Genomic DNA, 19,301 nt, shown 5'->3' with positions numbered 1-19,301 from the left:
GGCTCGACCAAAGGGATAGTTATTAGTTAACTATCTATCTACCTATCTCCACTCCCCTTCCTAACATCCACCTACCTTAACCTCTCTGCTCGCTCACCCCCATACATCCTGCATCAGTCCCACCAGCTCGAAAACCCGTGATCCATGATCGACATTATTCCCTTTGACCGACGATTTGCATCTCTTTCGACCTCCTTCCTTCGGTCTGCTGCGCGGATCTGATTCGACTCACACTTTGGTTTTCGGTGCCACTACGACTTCGAGTGGTGGCCAGCTGAGATGATGGAGCCCGTGGTATCGAATGGCGGTCCTGTCGCCGAGGACAATATCATCAACCGTCGCGGTGGTGAATCGATCTATCAGAGCTGTGTAAACCTCAAAAAACGACTGGCTGAGGTACCGAACTTCGAACCCCACTTGCGAGAGATGGAGGAGGAGGACGAGAAGCTGGGCAACACCGACCCTGTCGCATCGCTCTGGAATTGTCTTCGGAATGGATACCCCTTGTTGACCATCTACAATGCCTCTGATCCCCCCGAGATCCTCGAGATCGATCCCTCCAAGGTTCCCGAGGCCAAACGTCCCAAAGCCGCCACCTTCAAGTTCCTACAGGCTTCGTTGCAGGAGCTGGCCTTTCCCCAGCAGGACTGCTTCTTGATCACCGATCTATATGGCGACAGCACGACTGGCTTTATCAAGGTGATCAAGATGGTGAATCGCGTTTTGGATATACTGGAGATGCAGGGCCAGTTGAAGCGGTCTTTGGATTCCCCAACTTCGGCTCCAGCGAAAGGGGCGGTGAAGCTCACCAGGAGGGAGTTCATTCTCAAGGAGTTACTGGAGACAGAACGCGACTACGTCCACCACCTACAGAATCTTCAGGCTCTCAAGAAGGAACTGGAGGAGACAGGGGCTCTGACTGGAGATGCTAGCCACCAGATTTTTCTCAACTTGAACAATCTGCTTGATTTCGCGCAACGGTTTCTTATTCGGATGGAGCAACATTACGCCCTGCCTGAGGATCGGCAAAATTGGGGTGAGCTTTTCATTCAGCACGAGGTAGCTTTTCGACAGTATGAGCCGTTCATCTCGAATCAGATGCGCTGTGATGAAGCCTGTCTCAAAGAGTGGGACAAGATTCGGTCAGCGCCGCGGCCGCTCGACCTTCAGCAGATGGTCGCTCAGCCTGCGACTCTGAACAGTTTCTTTGTCAAGCCTTTCCAGCGCATGACAAAGTACCCCCTGATGCTTATGGTGTGTTGACTTCCGACCTGATGTGTGCGCACCGTCATTAACCGCCTGCTGCAGGAACTGCGCAAACAAACCGAGGATCCGGGTCTCCAAGCTGATATCACGAAAGCTATTGACACCATCCAGACTGTTCTCGACTCTGCAAACGACGCAATCGACAAAGAGCACCTGGCGTCGGCCTTTCTCGAGTTAGATGAACGAGTAGACGACTGGAAGGCTCTGAAGATCGACTCGTTCGGCGAATTGCTCCGCTTTGGCACCTTCACTGTCTTGAAAGGCGACACCGGCAAGGATTCTGAAAGAGAGGTTTGTACCTGATTTGCGAATCATGTTATTTGACAAGCTAGCGCTCGTTAAGCTAACCAAACTGCATCCGTCCAGTATCACATCTATCTCTTCGAACGGATATTACTCTGCTGCAAGGATATCAATCCAAACAAACAGAAAACGAAATTGATGGTGAGCAAGGATAAGCCGGCCAACACTATCAAGGGCAAGCCACGTTTGCAGCTGAAGGGTCGCATCTACATGGCCAATGTGACGGATATTGTTTGCCTTCAAAAGCCAGGTATGAGCATTTTCACTACCCTTGGGAATATGGCCACCACAGTTCTAACGCGTGATCCCTCCCTGCAGGATCCTATCGGATTCAGATCTTTTGGAAGGGCGATCCTGGTGTTGTGGACAATTTCATCATTCGCTTCTCGAATGAGGACGTAATGCGCAAATGGTACAAGGAGATTGACGCGCAGCGAGCGATTCAAGCGGAGCAACGCAGCGCCCGAAACACTGGTACCTCCGAAACGGAATTCATGTACATGAAGGGCATTGCGAACATACCGAATCCTTATCAGCAAGAGTACGACGCTGAAGAGCAGGGAACCAAGGAGGCGGCGTTCTTCTCCGAGTTCCCAATGAGCCGTAATGCGTCCAGCACGAGTCTTCGCACCCGGTCCGCAACAGGAGGAAGCGGGAGCTCTGGACCTCCGCTGTCATCCGGCCGGCAACCTCGCTTCCCGCCTGACCCCAGTCTGTCCGTCCACACGCAGTTCACGCCTGGTAGCATGTCACCCGCAGAGAGGAACATGAACTCGTACTTCTCCCCTGTCGCCGAGACACCATCGACCAGATCAAGCTCCCAGTCGACTGGCTACTCGTATGGTCGCCAGGGCACACCTTCGAACAATTGGAACGAGGAGCCTAATCGCTACACGGCTCCTGCACTGTCTCGCGGCGTATCCAGAGATGGTACCAACTTCTTCAACAACGCGCCCAATGGACGGGGTACTCGACCTTCTCTGCCACCTTTGGCAGGACAGGCCAATGCGAACGGCATGGCGCAAAGAATGCGTTCCGCTAGCAGCCCGGACATTCATCATCACAACTCCGACTCGCGTCGGTATATGGGAGCCCACACGATGCAGACCGTGGACAACGTCCCGGTACCACCCATTCCTGCTCACATGGCCAGTATGAAGGCGCCAGTGAACAGAAGCCAGAACAACTCGCCTACCGGTATGAATCTTCCAATTCGCAACGGCCACAATCAGCAAGCCTCTACCCATTTCCACGAGCCTCAATATTCGGAGTCTCGAGCCACAGGGCCCGCGTCCGATCAACCGACGTCTCCACTGAGCCGCGAGCCGGACGAAGAGCCTCTCATGCCGACCCAGCTCAAAGCCAAGGTCAACTTTGATGACAATTACGTGACCTTGGTCATCGCCAGTAACATCATGTTCCGATCGCTCACTGATCGGGTGGATGCCAAACTGGCACGGTTCACCAATCGATCCATTGGCAATAAGTCGGTCAGGTTGCGCTACCGCGACGAGGACGGGGACTTTGTTACGATTGACAGCGACGAGGCTGTGCAGCTAGCTTTCATGGAATGGCGCGAGCAGCATCGGGATATGCTTGCGAAGGGCCAAGTGGGTGAGATACAACTCTACTGCCAAGTGGTTGAGAATTAGACTCGATAGAGCTAGAGCATTGGACTGCTCTGCATATGTTTGTTTTTGCCGTTTTTTGCTTGGTTTTTCTCGAATCGTCCTTTGCCTGTCTTCCATTGATGTGGGGGAAATCGGCAAGAGGACGGATTATATTCCCTGGATTTCTCGGCCTTCCATTGTCTCCTGGATTTCCCAGCTCATCCCCCAACTGGATTGGCTTGAGGCTGTCAAGATGTCAATCTTGAAACTTGCAGGCAAAGTGGGAACCAACTCCGTTGCATTGTCCCTGTGTTGATCACAATGAAGAGCGATATTTACCATCTACTCCCGATGCTCAACCATATCTGCCCCTGATTTTATCCACGGGGATACTCTCCCCTTGTCGAGGAGATCTTGATCATGACTTGTTCTATGTTTTTGCCACGTCCATGAACCATGACTGCATGATGTATGTTATACCGCTGCGTTTCTTCGTTTTCCTCTTTTGAGCAGACAGTTTCTTCCAGGTTATCGAAAGACAAGATGTACAGTGGTTTTCGTTTTAGGGCTGGTTCTTTGTCTTTTTATTTCGACTCATACTTTCCATTGAGCAGAAGCGGCACATTTGCATTCTAGTCTTTTTTTTCCGTTCCTTTTTTCTTCTCGAGTAAGGAGGTTTAATGGAAAAGTGTAGTAACTATCCAATACTACCAAGTCCGCTCGTAAATAGTAGCAATTCTCAACGTAGATCTAGACAGGTAGTGATACACTATGCATCCATCACAGCCTCTTTGGACATTATTCATTATTCCGTACTCAAGCTTCAACATCATCACTCAGCAGATTCCTGCCCCTGGACCATTGTACGAGAATGAAGAGTAAGACCGAGGCGAGGAATTATTGTGGACCCATATGAAGTCTCGTCGCTATCAATTTAGCCTGAGAGAAACGGAAGCTAGTCCCGCGTCTCTCGACATCGTTGACCAAGACTCTGGATGAACGACCATGCCGAATCTTGGAAGTCGAGTTGATTTGGGTACGCGTTCTCCCTGTAAGGGTGCCAGAGCTATCAATTATCATCTAGATACATAATCCTGTTGTCAGCAGCCCAGCCCGCATGAACAGTGCAGCGACGCGGAATCCATATCCAGAACCCCAGTCCATGGGGCAGGCGGCTGCTTAGCTGATGAGGTCGGGTAGAATCCGAACTCTTGTGTGGCGCCCAACCTTTCCAGACTTGTCAATTGGGATTGAAGATCGGGCTGGACTACCTGATCAGCCTTGAAGGAACGGCGGTCTGTTGCTGTATGAGGCATTTTCTCTATCTAGTTCTTAGAGTGTTGATGCTGGCATGTGTTCACTTCGTAATGGACAATGTCTTTAGCAAGCGAAGCAGATTCTTCTTGAATCGCTTGAGAGAGTCGACTCTTCATCTGAGAGAATAATGAATATGAGCGGTTGAGGTTTTTTATGTATGCGGAAAGCGAGACCAGCAGGTGAATGAGCGGGGCATATTTTGTATCATCTCAGGTTGCCTAAATTAGTGATGGATAGAGTGATGCCTATGGTCACCTTTTCAAAAGGGGAATCTGATAGGCTAGACGCCGTGGCCCTCCAGGAACTGAAGTATCTACGAGATCCTATCTAAACTCTGGCCGATGGATAATAACTCCGTAATATGGTTCAGCTGGCAGTCTCCGATTTAGTAGGAGGAGAAACTTGGAGTAGAGCGGGGTTTTATCCCAAATTTTCCACTCTTTCTGCCTTTCTTCTTGCAATCCTATAAATAAATATAATCGATTCTCTGCTCTTTGAAGGAGTAGAAAGATTGCTATCAACAATACACAGTCATCGTCACTGTTGTTTCATGAACATCCTTGTTTCCTCTACGAAATATTTACAGCGTCGCCAAGAAGGATCTACATTCTTCGCATACTATACATACTGCCACATCAGGACAGGACTACTGACAGTCTACGGAAATGTCGTTCTCCGGCCGTCGCTTGAGCATTCTGCGTCCCTCTAACCGGCGGTTCTCCCTTGGAAAGGAATTGTCCGAGAATGGTGCGTGTCTCATATGTACACCTGCGGCTTCGTCTTGAGGAAAATACCTGGAAGCTGAAGGCACTACGGACTTTGTCTACACAATCTCTCTACAAAGAACAACAGCGCTGACAAGCTGGACCTCTGCAGAACTTCGTTCGGAAACTCATCGTCAGTTCAGAGCTGCCCATGAGGGTCACCGTCCCCATGCCGGTCTCGATGCTTCCCGTGCCTCGACGGGTGTCGTCTGGTGCACAGAACGTGCGGTAGAACACGGATACGCAGAGGATCCTTCGGGTTGGGCGAACCTGGGCCAGGGTGCCCCCGAAGCCGACGATGAGATCGAGGGAAGCTTTCCCCGACCTACCAGTATCCCCATCACATCTGCTGCCCGCGAATACGGTCCTACTGCTGGTATCAAGCCTCTGCGCGCGGCAGTTGCCAGACTGTACAATGAGCATTACCGTCAAGGAAAGGAAAGCCAGTATACCTGGGAGAATGTCTGTATTGTTCCGGGTGGTCGAGCGGGACTGATTCGAATTGCGGCCATTCTGGGCAATTCATACCTGTCTTTCCCTATTCCCGACTACTCTGCCTACTCGGAGATGTTGACGCTATTCAAGAATGTGAGTAATCCATATCTATCGCATTATCAGGCAGACTTGGGTACTTTGGGCGCCTCCTGCGCTCTGAGCTGTCGGTCGAGAACGGTCACTCACGAGCATTCTCCTACATAGATCGCACCTATTCCCATTCCTCTCGCCGAAGATGACCACTACCATATCCACCCCAACAAGATTGCGGAGGAGATTGCTCGCGGAACCTCTGTCCTCTTGACATCGAACCCCCGTAACCCTACCGGACACTTTGTTTCGAATGACGAGCTTGCCCAAATCCAGGACATTTGCAGAGATCGCGCAACGCTCATTCTGGATGAATTCTACGGTGGCTACAACTATACTACTGACTGTGATGGTTCGACCATCAGCGGTGCCGCCAACGTCGTCGATGTCAATCAAGATGGTTCGCCAACCTTTGCCCTTCTTTTAGTTGAATCAGAACTGTCAAGAGAACTGTGAGGCTAATTCTGACAGATGTTCTTCTGATCGACGGTCTCACCAAGCGTTTCCGTCTCCCCGGCTGGCGTATCGCATGGATCGTCGGTCCCAAGGAGTTCATTGATGCACTCGGTTCCGCCGGCTCCTACCTGGACGGTGGTGCCAATGTGCCATTCCAGGAGGCTGCCATCCCTATGCTCGAGCCTTCCCTCGTGCGCACGGAAATGAAGGCGCTACAGCGGCACTTCAGGGAGAAGCGTGACTATGTCCTAAAGCGACTGCACGAGATTGGTTTCCGCGTCAAAGATGTGCCCCAGGCCACCTTCTATATTTGGCTCGACCTGACGTCCCTCGAGCCACCTCTCCCCAAGGAAGCCAATATTTCCGACGGACTGAACTTCTTCAATGCCCTTCTGACCGAGAAGGTCATTGTGGTCCCTGGTATCTTCTTCGATTTGAACCCGGCAAAGAGAAGAGATCTTTTCGACAGCCCTTGCCACCATTTCGTTCGGTTGAGTTATGGACCAAAGATGGATGTCCTCAAGATGGGTCTGGACGGCATCGAGAGAGTGATCCGTCGTGCTCGTGGAGAATCCGTCGAGCTTCGGCCTAAGGTTGATCCCCAGTGGGAGGATGAGGTTGCTGTGTCGGATTAGGCGGTCTCCTCGATGAAACTGTCATGGTCGTTACTATTGTCGTTTCCTCGTTCACATACGTAGAACATTGTTACAGAAGCCTCCGATACGAATTTGGGTAAATCGGCATAGATAGATATCACGTTGCGGATTATAGCTCGTTCTAGCTGAAAGAGAGTATCGATTATCATCCACCGGATTCATTCAGTTCCTGTGCAACGAGTGCTGTTCTTCTATACCATATCACGTGACCGGGGGGAAAATACACGACCGTGGATGATCTTCAATCATCCATCATCCGTCCCTCGAGCTTTGAGATTCAATGAGGGCGAGAGCTGCGCAGCGCAGTACTCTGCGCCCATGACTATGGTCCTGAACTTGTACCGCGTCCTCAACTATGCTGCCTTCATTTTCTTTTCCGTTCTCCTAATCTGCCTAACAATACTCACACCCGCCGACGCGATCTACCAATGCTATAAAACGCACCGGCTCACTAACATCTTCTTCATCACCGGTGCGTATGTGGCGACATTCATCCTCGCAGCGCTCATATATGCGACCCGGATCTACACGAATCGTACCGCCCTATCTGCCATCCCCAAAGCATGGATTCCCGTCGAGAAGGAAGATGTCGGAAAGAGCGTCCGCCGGCTAGTAATGGAGGGTCTCGCTCGCAGTGCGATCATCGCCTATCAGGCGCGACCGAGAGACATAGCGGCAAACGGGGACAAGTTCGCTGACTATCCGATGCTCCTGGTGGACCGCGACCAGCCGCCCTGGGGTAAGGTCGAACATCCAGGATGGTCGTCTCCTTCGTCGCCTGATCTACCAGACCTGCCGTATCGCGCAGTTGTGCAGGAACTACCACACCTGATCGAAGCCAAGGCGGTTTCCCTTGCGCCTCCGGATCCCTTTCTGTCGGCTGCCGCCCATCACCGGTTCGATCCCTCCCTCTCCGACCGTGGACAGTCAGTTCCGGACACGCGAGTTGTGGAAGTACTACGGCGACCCACGTCGATGGTATTGCGGGAGTATATCCAGCATCTTACGGCATTGAACCTGGTCAATCCCCCAGAAAATGGTGCGAAGTTTCTGGCTCACTACGAACGGGCCCGGTTTTCGTCTCGCGAGCTCCACGAGGATGAATTCAGGGAGCTGATGCACGTCTTTGCGGACGTCTTGCGGGGGATGACATACCTGGATGCTCGGATACTGGATGACATCAGAGGAGGAAGTTCTCGCGGTGACAGCGAGTCCTTGATTGGACCCTCCGATGAAGAAGGCGAGACGGATACTATGGAGTTTTCGGATGACAGCGACGCGCTGTCGCTTCGCCGTAGCAATAGCTTGCAGCCTTCGGTCGCCTCATCGACCTGGGAGAGTCGCTCGGTGCATATTGCACCTACGGCGCAGAGTCGTGGATCGCCGGTCGCATCGAGACATCGCGATCGGTATCGCACATTGGCCCCTCCTAGCACACCGTCGACCCGATCGCTCAGACGCGTGCAGTCAAATATCTCAGGCAATTCATCGGGGGGCAGTGTTATTCGCTTAGTAGATCCCCGCGGGCCGTCGGATCTGCCTTATGCTTACAACTTGGGTCCTACAAATAGTAGATCATGAGCTTTTTTGGTTACAAGAAACTAATATGTCTTTGGCGTCAATTCCTTAAAGGTAGCCCATGCTGTCAATATTCGCACGTTCTCTGGCCGTGGTAACTATGTACATAGCCATGACGTAAGCCAATCGGAGATGCGGCACAGCTTCGTCCTCCGTACCTGGGAATGAGACACTGTGTACTCCGTACGTAGTTCCCACTTGCCGGTCCTTTTTCCGTTCTTGGCACAAGAGCAACGTAATCTTGATAAGATCTGATCAAAATCAGATCGAATCATCCGAAACAATTGCCTTGTTGCATGCAACCTGCGTACTTTGATTCAAAACAAGCATGCAGGCTTTTCTCCGCCGAGGCGCCTCGCTCTTCGGCTCGACGCCATCCGGCTCCCCCAAGGAGAGCGGGGATTTCGATGAATTCCGCAAGGCGCCGTCACACGACGTGTTGTTCCCCAAGGTCGACCCGGCTGTTGATGGAGAGGAATGCCTCCACGACTGTGCATCATGTACGGTGAAGTACCCCGCCAGGTTCGACGTGGACTACGAAGATGAGCTCTACGGGCACGTCAATGGGTGGGCGACGCATCTGCTCGTCGCGACCGGGAAGACAGATTGGGTGAGGGACGTCGCGGACGAGAAGGGCAGCTTGATGGAGGCGATCGAGAAGGGGGGACTGGAGCCGAGCAATGGGGTATGTCACCGTGCATTCAGCATTCACGGAGGAGTCTCGCTAATGTTTACTGGCAGAATCTGAAGCTGTCTGCGTCCAACATGCCCGTGCCGGACGAGTATCACCACCACCACGAGCCAGGGGAACAGCCTACCAACGTCCTGATCCTGCCCGCCTTCACGGTGGTGGAGCAGGTGACTCCTGCTCTTGCGCCCGACCTCATCAAGTACTTTGTCAGCCGCGCGCCGACGACCACCACACCGCTCGGAAGCATCCCGGAGCCTCTGACAGGGACAGAGGGCGAGGAGCAGGCCGCTCCAGTGGATATCAGCTCGCTGACTCCGCTCCGGACCCGGCCCTGCGGCCATGCAGCCGTGATCCTTCTCTGCTCGCAGCGCACCCGGGACGCGCGCTGCGGGCAGTCCGCCCCGTTACTGCGGCGCGAGTTCGAGCGTCATCTGCGGGCCCTGGAGCTGTACCGCGACCTGAACGACGAGCGGCCCGGCGGCGTGGGCATCTACTTCATCAGCCACGTTGGGGGCCACAAGTACGCAGCGAATGTGATTGTTTACCGGCGGCGGGACTTTGAGTGGTATCGCAAGGAGAAACCGGGCAAGGACGCGCAGGGGAAGACGACCGGCGAGGCAGACGAGGGCGCGGCGCAGGGCATCTGGCTGGCGCGCGTGCGGCCGGAGGACTGCGAGAACATCGTCAAGTATACGGTCCTGCAGGGGAAGGTGGTCAAGCCTGGGCTGCAGCTTCGAGGCGGGTTTGATCGCGAGCGGGGGAAGATTAGCTGGTAGTACGTACTACGCTTGACTTGGGGGTAGATATTGTAAGTATACTGATGATCTCACGACACTGGATGCATATAGAATACGGCACATCTCAGCCCATCTCAAGAGAGAGGGGTGTTTACAAAGTATCTTGCATAGTGGTTATGCCGTGGATAAGGGCACTGTGCTGTTAATGATGTTATGCAATCACCATCGCAAAGTACCACGTACTATTGCTGTGACACCCCCACGCTCGCAACATCCCACTACCCCAAAGTATGTTGTATTCCACAATCTTCACTCAGGTCAGGTAATACGGTATACAGCATCCGTACGGAGTACGGAGTATGGAGCACGCTGTACACCGTACACCATCAAACATGGGGTCATAATCACAATCATAGTTCCCCCCGTAGCGTCCAGGCCAAGACCAGATCGAAGAACCTCGGCCTCAGTCACCTGCTCAAGAGTCAAGAGAAGCCAGAAGTCGAACTAAAGAGTCTCGCCCCTTCCCAAATACGAGCTCCTAATATAACTAACGGTCCCAGTCGCGGGCCCCACGCCACATTCCCAAGTCCAAGTCCAACAGCCAGATGTACGGAGTAGTATTATTATTACCCGCCAATCCAACTCAATCCAACCCAACCCAACGAAGCTGACAACCACTCAGAACCATTCATGCGCGGATCTTTCGTTAAATCTTACTCGAATGAGATTAGCCTGGAAAGTTCCCCCGAGGGCCCCCTTCAGTCGGCGAGATTACTATTTGCTGAGTGCTGATTCGTTATTCGATCGTCTGCCATGAACGCCGGGGGCTTGGGTTCGTGAGTCTCTTGAATCATGAACATGAAGTTGACTTTTTTTTTAGGTAAGATTGGACGTGGCTAAGAAGTATCCATATTCCGTAAATGGCCATGGCCACAAGATCTAGTCAACGGGGTATTCGATGGTGAAATCGAGAAAAGCATTGCATACCGTTATTGGTGCATCTAGACGAGATGCAATTTGCAAACTTGCCTGTAAATAATACATAATCTCACCTAGATACTACTGTACTACCATGGAAAGTTTGCTTGCTAAGGTACCTAGAACTAGCTGTTGTGGAAGAAGGAGCCTGAGGCGGGAAGCTAAGTGTCTACCGTCCTTACCTTAACCTTAGGCATCCACAGTGGTATGACACTGCCGTGCTCTGATTGGATGTCTGGTTATGCCACAATATTTGACCCTTCTACGGAGCATTGGAGTACACAGTGAGGTACCCAGGCACCTTACTTTTAGGACTATGGTCTTCCAGGATGGTCAGTTGGTCACAGTTTACATAAAAGCAAATTCCATTTACGACGCGGAGTAACACTTTCCATACTTGCTAGAGGGAGGAGACTCAGGTCACTGCAATATCAGGATCCAGGAGCTCATTTGACTACCAAAGTTAAAACGGCCCGTTGCACACAAGACTTCAAAAGTGGAGCGGACGGCTAGACGGACTCGTGTTACAATACTTGACTTGTGTGATTGTCCACTGTCACTTCATCGTATTGTGTAACCTCGAGCCTTGTTTGAGCCTTGGAGGGTCGTACAACGTTGATACGCCGGATGGGATGGTTTGGGGATGCGCAAGGATAGATCCAGCTGGTGCAGATTAATCGGGTAGCAATAATCCCCCGGGTTAGACTCGGTCATACAAAGAAGCTTAAGGCGTCCGATTGCGTAAGCTTAATCACTTAACTTTTCGATCACCAGGAACTGGATTCTGGTTCATGTTTCAATCAACCAAAGTCAAAAAGTTATAGGAGATGCAGATGGAGAGGTGAGCAGTCCAGTAATGCCCGTCAAATACTCCGTACCTTCGTCCACATGGCCCGTGTAGATATCTCATCTCATAGCGAATCCCCGCCACAAGCCACAGGCTCAGCATCCACTTACCCTGAACGGAGTACATGGGCGGATGTTACTCGGTGGAACCCGCGAAATGCCAATCCATCCTGTGCACAGTGCACACTGCAGTGCAGACTGCAGTGGAGAGTTCGAGATTGGTCTCCTTTCTGGGCCCTGTATCAAGATTTAGATGTGGGTAAACGTCTTCAACTGTATCGTACTGAAAGTGACTTCGAATTCTCCACCTTGGCATAGGGGAAAGGTCCAAAAGGCATTGATCCTATAGGGTGGAACGATGAGCCCCTGGAAAGAGCACAGCAGATATTAGAAATCACCTTGTCATCACCGAATGTACGCCGACGATGATAACGAGCCCAGCAATGCGCGCCCCATCCGCCATTGCAAAAGCAAAGATGGGCATTTTTAACCGGCAGATGGGGAACGCGCAACTCCATTGAGACCACTAGCTCATCGCGAAGACGATGCAGACCATCAAGGCAACAAAAGACGAGCGATCTTCGCGATGCCAGGCATTCCTTCTGCCTCATCGGCCGGCTGGTTCCACCTATGGTGTATTCCAGGAATCGCTCTCGTCTGCACCAAGTAGGGACAGATTGGCCGTGCATAACCGTCTGCAGAGGCAACTCAATCTCAGTTGCCACCTCCAAAAATCAAAGTCCTTCGGACTTCGCTGCGACATTTTGGAAGTACTTGACCAGGTTCTCCGAGCTATGTACCTGCGAGATACAAGCTGGAGAAGCTATAATATGCATCTCTACAGCAAGTACCCCAGAGGTACTCCGGAGATCACACCGGTGAACCAGTCTCCTCTGAAAGGTGGCAAGACAGGTCAAGCACAAGCAGGCCATAAGTCTCGTACTGCGATTTTTTGGCCTGTCTGGACCTGAGTTAGCTTAACCTTTTGGCGGAGATATTCGGAGAAGTGTTCATCGGCCTTCGCCGCAGCGGAGTATCTTGTCTGTTGGATCCGTATATAGAATCAGCACTTTTTGAGTTTGATTATCGAAGGGTATGAGGTGGAGGTTGGCCGCTGTATAGGATACGGGGTATGTATGGATGTAAATTTGTATACCTCGTACCACAGAATAAAACGGCCACCGTACGTTCTGTAATACCAAAAACACACGTTACACGAGTCAGCCGTCAAATAACATTGTGGGTCACAACAGGCAAACCCATGGAGCCGGCTTCGAGTTTAAGTGGTAGGACCCGTCCCCGTACAAAGCTTAGAGCCAAGCTGTCCTGAACCTTGATATGTGGGCTCGCAGGGTCACAGAGTTAAAGATCAAACTTACAACTCAGTCCTGGCCAGTGCATGGCCCAAGCTCTTGCACCCTATCCAGATCAGAGTTCAGGGCATTTGTGGTAACCAGCAAGAATTGCTTCACTTTGCTCGATCATCAGAAGCAAAAGGTAAAAAGTAACAGGTGATTCTGCTCTCATTGTTGATTCGATAATTTCGAGTCCCCAAAAAACCCAAAGTTCGTAACGCCTCCAGCAAGTCAAACTTTACTTCACCTTGCGACTTGCCCACGCGTTACCTGTCCATTTTCATGTCTTTTGTTTCGTCTTGGCCGATATTCCCACGCGCCGGAATGGTCCGACAGTCGGAGTCCCTGCATGAGAGTGTTGAGATTAAGCCAGTGAGAAAGTACGAAGTAGGCAGTGTAAACATGGCACACAGGGGACATGTGGATGCTCATCGTAACGTTCGGTGGCTATGAAATAGGGAGCGATCAGCTATGCGGTACGAAGTACATTCAGTATCGAGACAGCATCCCCAATCCTTGGTGGTAGCTAGTGGCCTCATTAACGTCACCGAAACAATTCAAGGCAAGGCTCCTACAACTCAATTGTTCCCTTGTGGATTGTTAAGCCAAGGTGGCCCCTGTCGTCCCGTACCTTAATAGAGTGCTCCTTAATTTTGCTCAAGCTAAGCAAGATTGACCGTCTGATCTGATTTGATACTCGCTGGTCGAGTATTCAAGTGTATCTCCGCGGGAAACTTGATCAAGAACGGGATGGAGTACTTACTGGAATGTTATTGTCCAACAAAGGCTAATATGCTCGAAACTGTCTAGCCTCACTTTGATACGAACAAGCTTACCTAAAGTTTTCCAGGCCAGGTGGCCGGGACACCATGACCAACGGTACGCATCAATGTGAGATCTGTTGCACAACGCAATCAGAGTACGCAGTCCATTCTACTTATATTTTAGACTACCGCCCCTTAGAGCCAATTCAAGTCGGAGTCAGGATTGCAGAATCAGCGTGAGAGTTGAAGCTATTCTACCTGCATATAGGGACTCTCCATCGCGACTGAACAGCCTACAGTGGACACACGTGAGTGCAGAGGGAAACGCTGCATCAGGCGCCTTCTCGGTGACATGGAGTACCTAGCAAAGTTTATTCAACTTATCATAATAAGCAAGGTTCAAGCGCAGGAATGATTTCCAGGTCTTCTTGACGCAAGGTAATCACAGTAAGATATCACAAACACTGACAGCTTACAGTAAATAGTAGTTAGTCTAGTAGCTATGGCTAAGAAAAAGAGCGGTGATTAGCTGATAACCCCGCGATTTCTGTTGCGCCCCAAGGCAACCACAGCTGCAACTAGCTGTCAGCTCCGTCTGTGCTAGCGGCATCCTTTCTCGTGTCGACGATGAGTCGGAACTCGGGAGCGAATGAGACTCGACTTCCAATCTCCTGGTACCCCATGACAGCATGATCCTTGCTGACAGAGATAGTTGAGCTCAATACTCCGTACTCTATAGTCGCTCTGTAGTCAGGTGTAGACATACGTAAGATGCTGGACTTGATGCCGTGCGCGCTACTCCGTAAAGGTGTGAGATACATTGATCACCCTAATCCCCGTCCGCACTGGAGATCGCTAGTTAACTCCGCATGGAATCTAGACCTTCAAGTCGTACAAAGTGCGATTTTAGGGTCCTGACTCCTGAGTACGGATAGTCGGACAACCCCAACGTCTCCTGTCTTCAGCATGCTCCATGACCTGTCTGTTTGGTTATTGTGGTAAGAATGTCTTGGCCTAGATCCTAGCGGAAGTGAAACACCTGGTAGGAGCTAGGCTAAGGTAACTAATTATGTATGATTCTGAATGTGTCAGGTATTTTTCGAGTTAAAAGCTGATACCTGGGCTGTACACAAAAAGGGTATCGGTGCGTGGAATCCCATTATTCCCGCCATGTCAATACTATAATAAAGCAAGCAACAGCGGATAAGCCATCACCCTCTACCCCTCTAGCCAAATGATAATTCTGCCCGGTATCAAACATACTGCACAGTCTGCACTGGGTATGCTGTGTGATTGTGTCATGATAACTCAAGCAGCATTAATAATGCCTCACCCCAATCGGCCATCGGCACATCCTTGTACTAGACTAACCCCCGAATCTACTAGCGTCCGTCGTCGAAATTGGTACCTCCTTGGCTCTCATTTCTCAGGTTCCCCTCTCCCCTGGAAATACCAGAATGTTATTCATTTCCCCTCCCGTCGCAATCCAGAAAATCTCATCTCTCCGGATCCTTTATCCGGAAATAGAAGGGAGAGGACAATCAATAGCAGCATGTACACTTTTCCCTTCGTTTCAAGTAATCTATGCGAACCCACAAGTCATCTACTCACAGTGTCCAAGTATAGACTTGGCCAACCATTCCGAGATGTTATGTGCCGTCGATCGCGCAAGCCACAATGGTGGCGGCCTGGTAAACCTTCCTTAGTTCCTTAGATAGATACTGGCTGGAGTAGGAAACGAAGTGCTGGATTTCAAATTTCCGATTCTAATTGGTTCTCCCCCTCAACCTCCACTATGGAATGGAATTCGCAGCAGATAAGGTATCAAGCAGAGAAAAGACTTGGCCTTTTGTAAATCCTGAGCCACAAGGTAACAGTCAAACATTGACATGAGTTGTTATCTTGTATTCTGAAACAAATACCTCTCTGCTGAGGGAAAAAGGGAAGAATTAGTCTGTCTACTTACATGACACTAAGTGGGAGCCACAAACCGTTCCCGATATGTCGATCCTTGGCTGACGTTGCCCGTCTATGGCAGGTAGAAACTGAAATTCCTCGCGACTTGCGACCTTTTTCGAGGAGGCCCCACTTGACTCGGAGTCTTTGCGATTCCCTTAGTAATAATGTAATAAGCTTCTGGACCTTAGGAAACGTTTTTGGATGACATTCACAGCGCGTCGCAAGGAGAAGCAATCAAAGAGTGTGGTGGTGGCTAACAGGACAAGGTATCAGAAAGGCAAAAAGAAAGAGTGAGAGATCAAGAAGTGGCGCCCTGGAGCTCGGCTTCCCAACTACAAAGTAGCGGTTTCACGCGATCAACTATCTAATGTCTTATTTGCTCTTGCTGCATCTAATCGGCCGGTATCAAAGAAAGGTAACCGCCGGCTTTAATTCATTTATTGATTGGCTCGAGTAGTCACCTTGAACCCGGTAAGTTGTAAAAGTATACTAGGTCCCTAGGTTTTGTAGTAGGGTGGATAGTAGGTATTAGATAGTAATAGGATTAGACGGTGGACTTGAACTTATGGAGAGCCACGATAGAGAAGGGACAGGGTTAGCGCAAAACTCAATTTGCGGCATATGGTATCAATAAGGACAGAACGCCTCTCCAGCCTTTTAAATCGGGTAATCAAATGCAAGACAGTGTCGCAAGGGCTAAAATCAAGTGTGGATCAAGTGCACTCCGAGTGCACGCATAAGACAATTACTCGATATGTCGAAAACATCTGGCCTCGAAGAAAAATCCATGATAGCATTGTGGTCAGCATCACAGGACGTACACAGGAGGAAGGTCGAAATTGCTGATCAATATAGGCGCAAAGGCATTGGAAAGAGCAGATGCCTGGGGTATCCATGTCGCAATATATCAAAAACGTAACGTTGAGAGTCCATTTGCAAATCCAGGGTCAAGCTCGACGCCACATCAACCTACTCCGAGGAAGCCCCAGTCTGTTCCTTCAGGTTGATTTAAAATTCGGGTCGGCTGTTTGTAGTGAAAATTCGGATTGTACGAAATCATGAGCGGGTGCCCTTCAGCCATAGGCTGCGCAACAAATGTCTGCTGCTGCTGCTGCTGCTGGAAGCCGGGTTGCATATAGCTCTGGTGTGTTGTATCGTACCGCTGCTGCATGAACTGCTGCATGTACTGCTGTTGCGCATGTTGTACATCAAGCGGTGACGTGACAGGGATATTCTGGGACATCATCGGCGGCGTATCGTGTACTGGAATATGAGTCACTGGCAGACTTTGTTGTGGATAAAAGTCCTGACTCGGCGTCGAGGGCTGGTGGTAATACTGTTGCTGAGCAAGTAGATACTGGTCGTTTGGGATTGGACCAGCGACTGGGGCTTGGTAAGATTGCTCCGACATTGCATCCTCAGATGGCGGTCTGGTCATTGTTCCTGGCGGATGGGAACGGTGTTGATGCTTGGTTAATGTGGTCTTACGGCAGAAGCTGGACCAGAATGTTAGAGATCTTTGCAGTCTTGGGTGCAAGAGCATATTGCTTACCTTCTTTCGCATGTTGGCTCCTGGCAGATGTAAGGTCGCTTGCCAGTGTGAATCCGCCGATGGCGGGCTAAACTTGATGACTGCATATTTGTCGTTAGCAATAGTTCCTGAAAGCAATGCCAGGTCAAATTTATGTTGGTAATCGACTTACATCAGAAAAGGCCTTGTGGCAGCCTTCGTGATCACAGACATGAGGCTTCTCGCCAGTGTGTGTCCTTGAGTGTACCGTCAACGCACTGCGCTGAATGAAACTCTTGTTGCAGTCCTTGACGGTACAGTGATAAGGTCGCTCATTGGTATGTATCCGGTAGTGTCTGCAAAGATCGGATTTACGGTTGAATGACTGAAGGAAAAGAATGATAAACCATTAGTTAGGGCAAATGGCTTCATAATAGCTGCTGGCATCATTGATTTCCAACAGAATGGGAACAAACAAGGGCGGGAAAAAGGCCCAATAAGAACCAGAGGGAAGCCCACCTTTCCACAGTGCTCCCAGGAACAATTGAAATCACGTCCAACACCTGGGGCCATGGTTGTTGAGACGGAGCGATATGACTTTGGTAGATATGCAAATGAATGCTGTGGTCCAGATATGATAGAGATTGGCGGGGTTGTGGCTCAACTTGGAATTGGCAAAGGCAAGTCGGGAGTGGGGAGATAAGCAGTACTGGCAGGTCGAGGCAGATATATTAGGAGGAATTATGCCAGGGAGATAAATGTCACAGACCCTAAAATGTAGACGAGCATGGAGAGGGGTATTCAAAACAAGTGGTAGACGGATAATGAGGCAGTTGAACAGGAATCTGCTTGGGAGACGCAGTAGCAGATCGAAGGCAGACAAGGGGACAAAGAATGAAGAATACTGCTAGTATCAACCGAAGGCTGGAGATACTCGGCTTTGATAACTCGAAAGTTAAGCAGTCAAGACGCAGTCAAGAGAAAATTCCAAGAAACGATTGCCCGATGCGCTGACGGTACAAGCAGAAGATGGGCTGATGGCGAAATTGGATGAGACTATGCTTTCGATTCCAGGTAGAAGCATAATAAGAGAAAGTGCTGTGATAGTGGTAGGTAGTAGTGGTGGTGGTAATAGTTGATATTATATAGTCGAACAATAACAAATAGAAGACATTAAGGTGTCTGGTCGGGTGGAGTTGTAACGCACTGGTGATACGGGCGGGTGTGTCTTCTATACTTCAATATCACTGAGGGACAGCTGTCAAGCCAGGCAGACCCAAAGATAAAACAGGTACTCCCAAACGATCGATATAACAACACTGGAACACTCAAAGGATAAGAGAATATCCAGATATCGGATGGAAAGGGGGAGGTAATAAGGAAAATGGGGTGAGAATAAGAGGAAGTGAAAGTCGAGAGGAAGCCAGGACGATTTTCAGTCTGAATTCTTAATCTTCGTTTCTATTTTATTTTATTTTATTAATTTATTATTAATTTTTTTCATTTCCGATCGGTTGTATTTTCTAGTGAGCAGGACGTACAGCATGTATTTTTATCAACGATTAATAATGTACATCAAAATAATATTATTATTATTAGTGTACAAGTTGCCTTTAGAACCATAGGTACCTCAGACCAATAACCAACTACCTTACCATTAACCCAGGCTACTTAAGTGGACAACTAGAGTTGGCAATTTCCCCCGGAAGGCTGGTGGCCGCTATTAGTCTCGAGTCAGCCATTCCAAGGTACAGACCACGGAGTAGTAGATAGATACCCTTGTAGGTGCAGCGATAGATAACTTGGGTATTAAGGTAATGGATCAATGGTACCAGAACGCAGAGGAAACGATGGCGGAAACAAGAGGAGCAGTTAGTTTGGATGTTTTACAGGAACATTACCATACCCTACGGAGTAGGGCGGACG

General features: G+C 50.1%; 5 protein-coding genes across 5 annotated transcripts; 4 read left to right on the top strand and 1 right to left on the bottom strand.

Moving 5' to 3' along the window:
- Window positions 1–279: 279 nt before the first annotated feature.
- Aspvir_007286 (Rho family guanine nucleotide exchange factor CDC24) lies at window positions 280–3,221 on the top strand (the record flags this gene model as incomplete). The annotated part of the gene is made up of 4 exons (XM_043270468.1): window positions 280–1,254; window positions 1,309–1,557; window positions 1,633–1,819; window positions 1,888–3,221. The coding sequence occupies 4 exons, from the start codon at window positions 280–282 to the stop codon at window positions 3,219–3,221; spliced, it is 2,745 nt and encodes a 914-aa protein (XP_043126403.1).
- Window positions 3,222–5,161: 1,940 nt separating this feature from the next.
- On the top strand, window positions 5,162–6,936 carry Aspvir_007285 (pyridoxal phosphate-dependent aminotransferase; the record flags this gene model as incomplete). Its single annotated transcript, XM_043270467.1, has 4 exons — window positions 5,162–5,243; window positions 5,373–5,848; window positions 5,960–6,245; window positions 6,317–6,936. The coding sequence occupies 4 exons, from the start codon at window positions 5,162–5,164 to the stop codon at window positions 6,934–6,936; spliced, it is 1,464 nt and encodes a 487-aa protein (XP_043126402.1).
- Window positions 6,937–7,191: 255 nt separating this feature from the next.
- On the top strand, window positions 7,192–8,538 carry Aspvir_007284 (uncharacterized protein; the record flags this gene model as incomplete). The annotated part of the gene is made up of 1 exon (XM_043270466.1): window positions 7,192–8,538. One exon carries the CDS (start codon window positions 7,192–7,194, stop codon window positions 8,536–8,538), a length of 1,347 nt encoding a protein of 448 aa, XP_043126401.1.
- A 325-nt stretch (window positions 8,539–8,863) lies between these two features.
- Aspvir_007283 (sucrase/ferredoxin-like domain-containing protein) lies at window positions 8,864–10,002 on the top strand (the record flags this gene model as incomplete). The annotated part of the gene is made up of 2 exons (XM_043270465.1): window positions 8,864–9,220; window positions 9,277–10,002. 2 exons carry the CDS (start codon window positions 8,864–8,866, stop codon window positions 10,000–10,002), a joined length of 1,083 nt encoding a protein of 360 aa, XP_043126400.1.
- Window positions 10,003–16,829: 6,827 nt separating this feature from the next.
- Aspvir_007282 (putative C2H2 finger domain protein) lies at window positions 16,830–17,503 on the bottom strand (the record flags this gene model as incomplete). The annotated part of the gene is made up of 2 exons (XM_043270464.1): window positions 16,830–17,361; window positions 17,418–17,503. 2 exons carry the CDS (start codon window positions 17,501–17,503, stop codon window positions 16,830–16,832), a joined length of 618 nt encoding a protein of 205 aa, XP_043126399.1.
- Between the last annotated feature and the right edge of the window lie 1,798 nt (window positions 17,504–19,301).

Source organism: Aspergillus viridinutans (assembly GCF_018404265.1).
Source record: "Aspergillus viridinutans IFM 47045 DNA, scaffold_5, whole genome shotgun sequence".
Classification (NCBI taxonomy): Eukaryota; Fungi; Ascomycota; class Eurotiomycetes; order Eurotiales; family Aspergillaceae; genus Aspergillus; species Aspergillus viridinutans.
The sequence above is the reverse complement of the archived record's forward strand: the minus strand, read 5'-3'. Positions and strand labels throughout refer to the sequence as shown.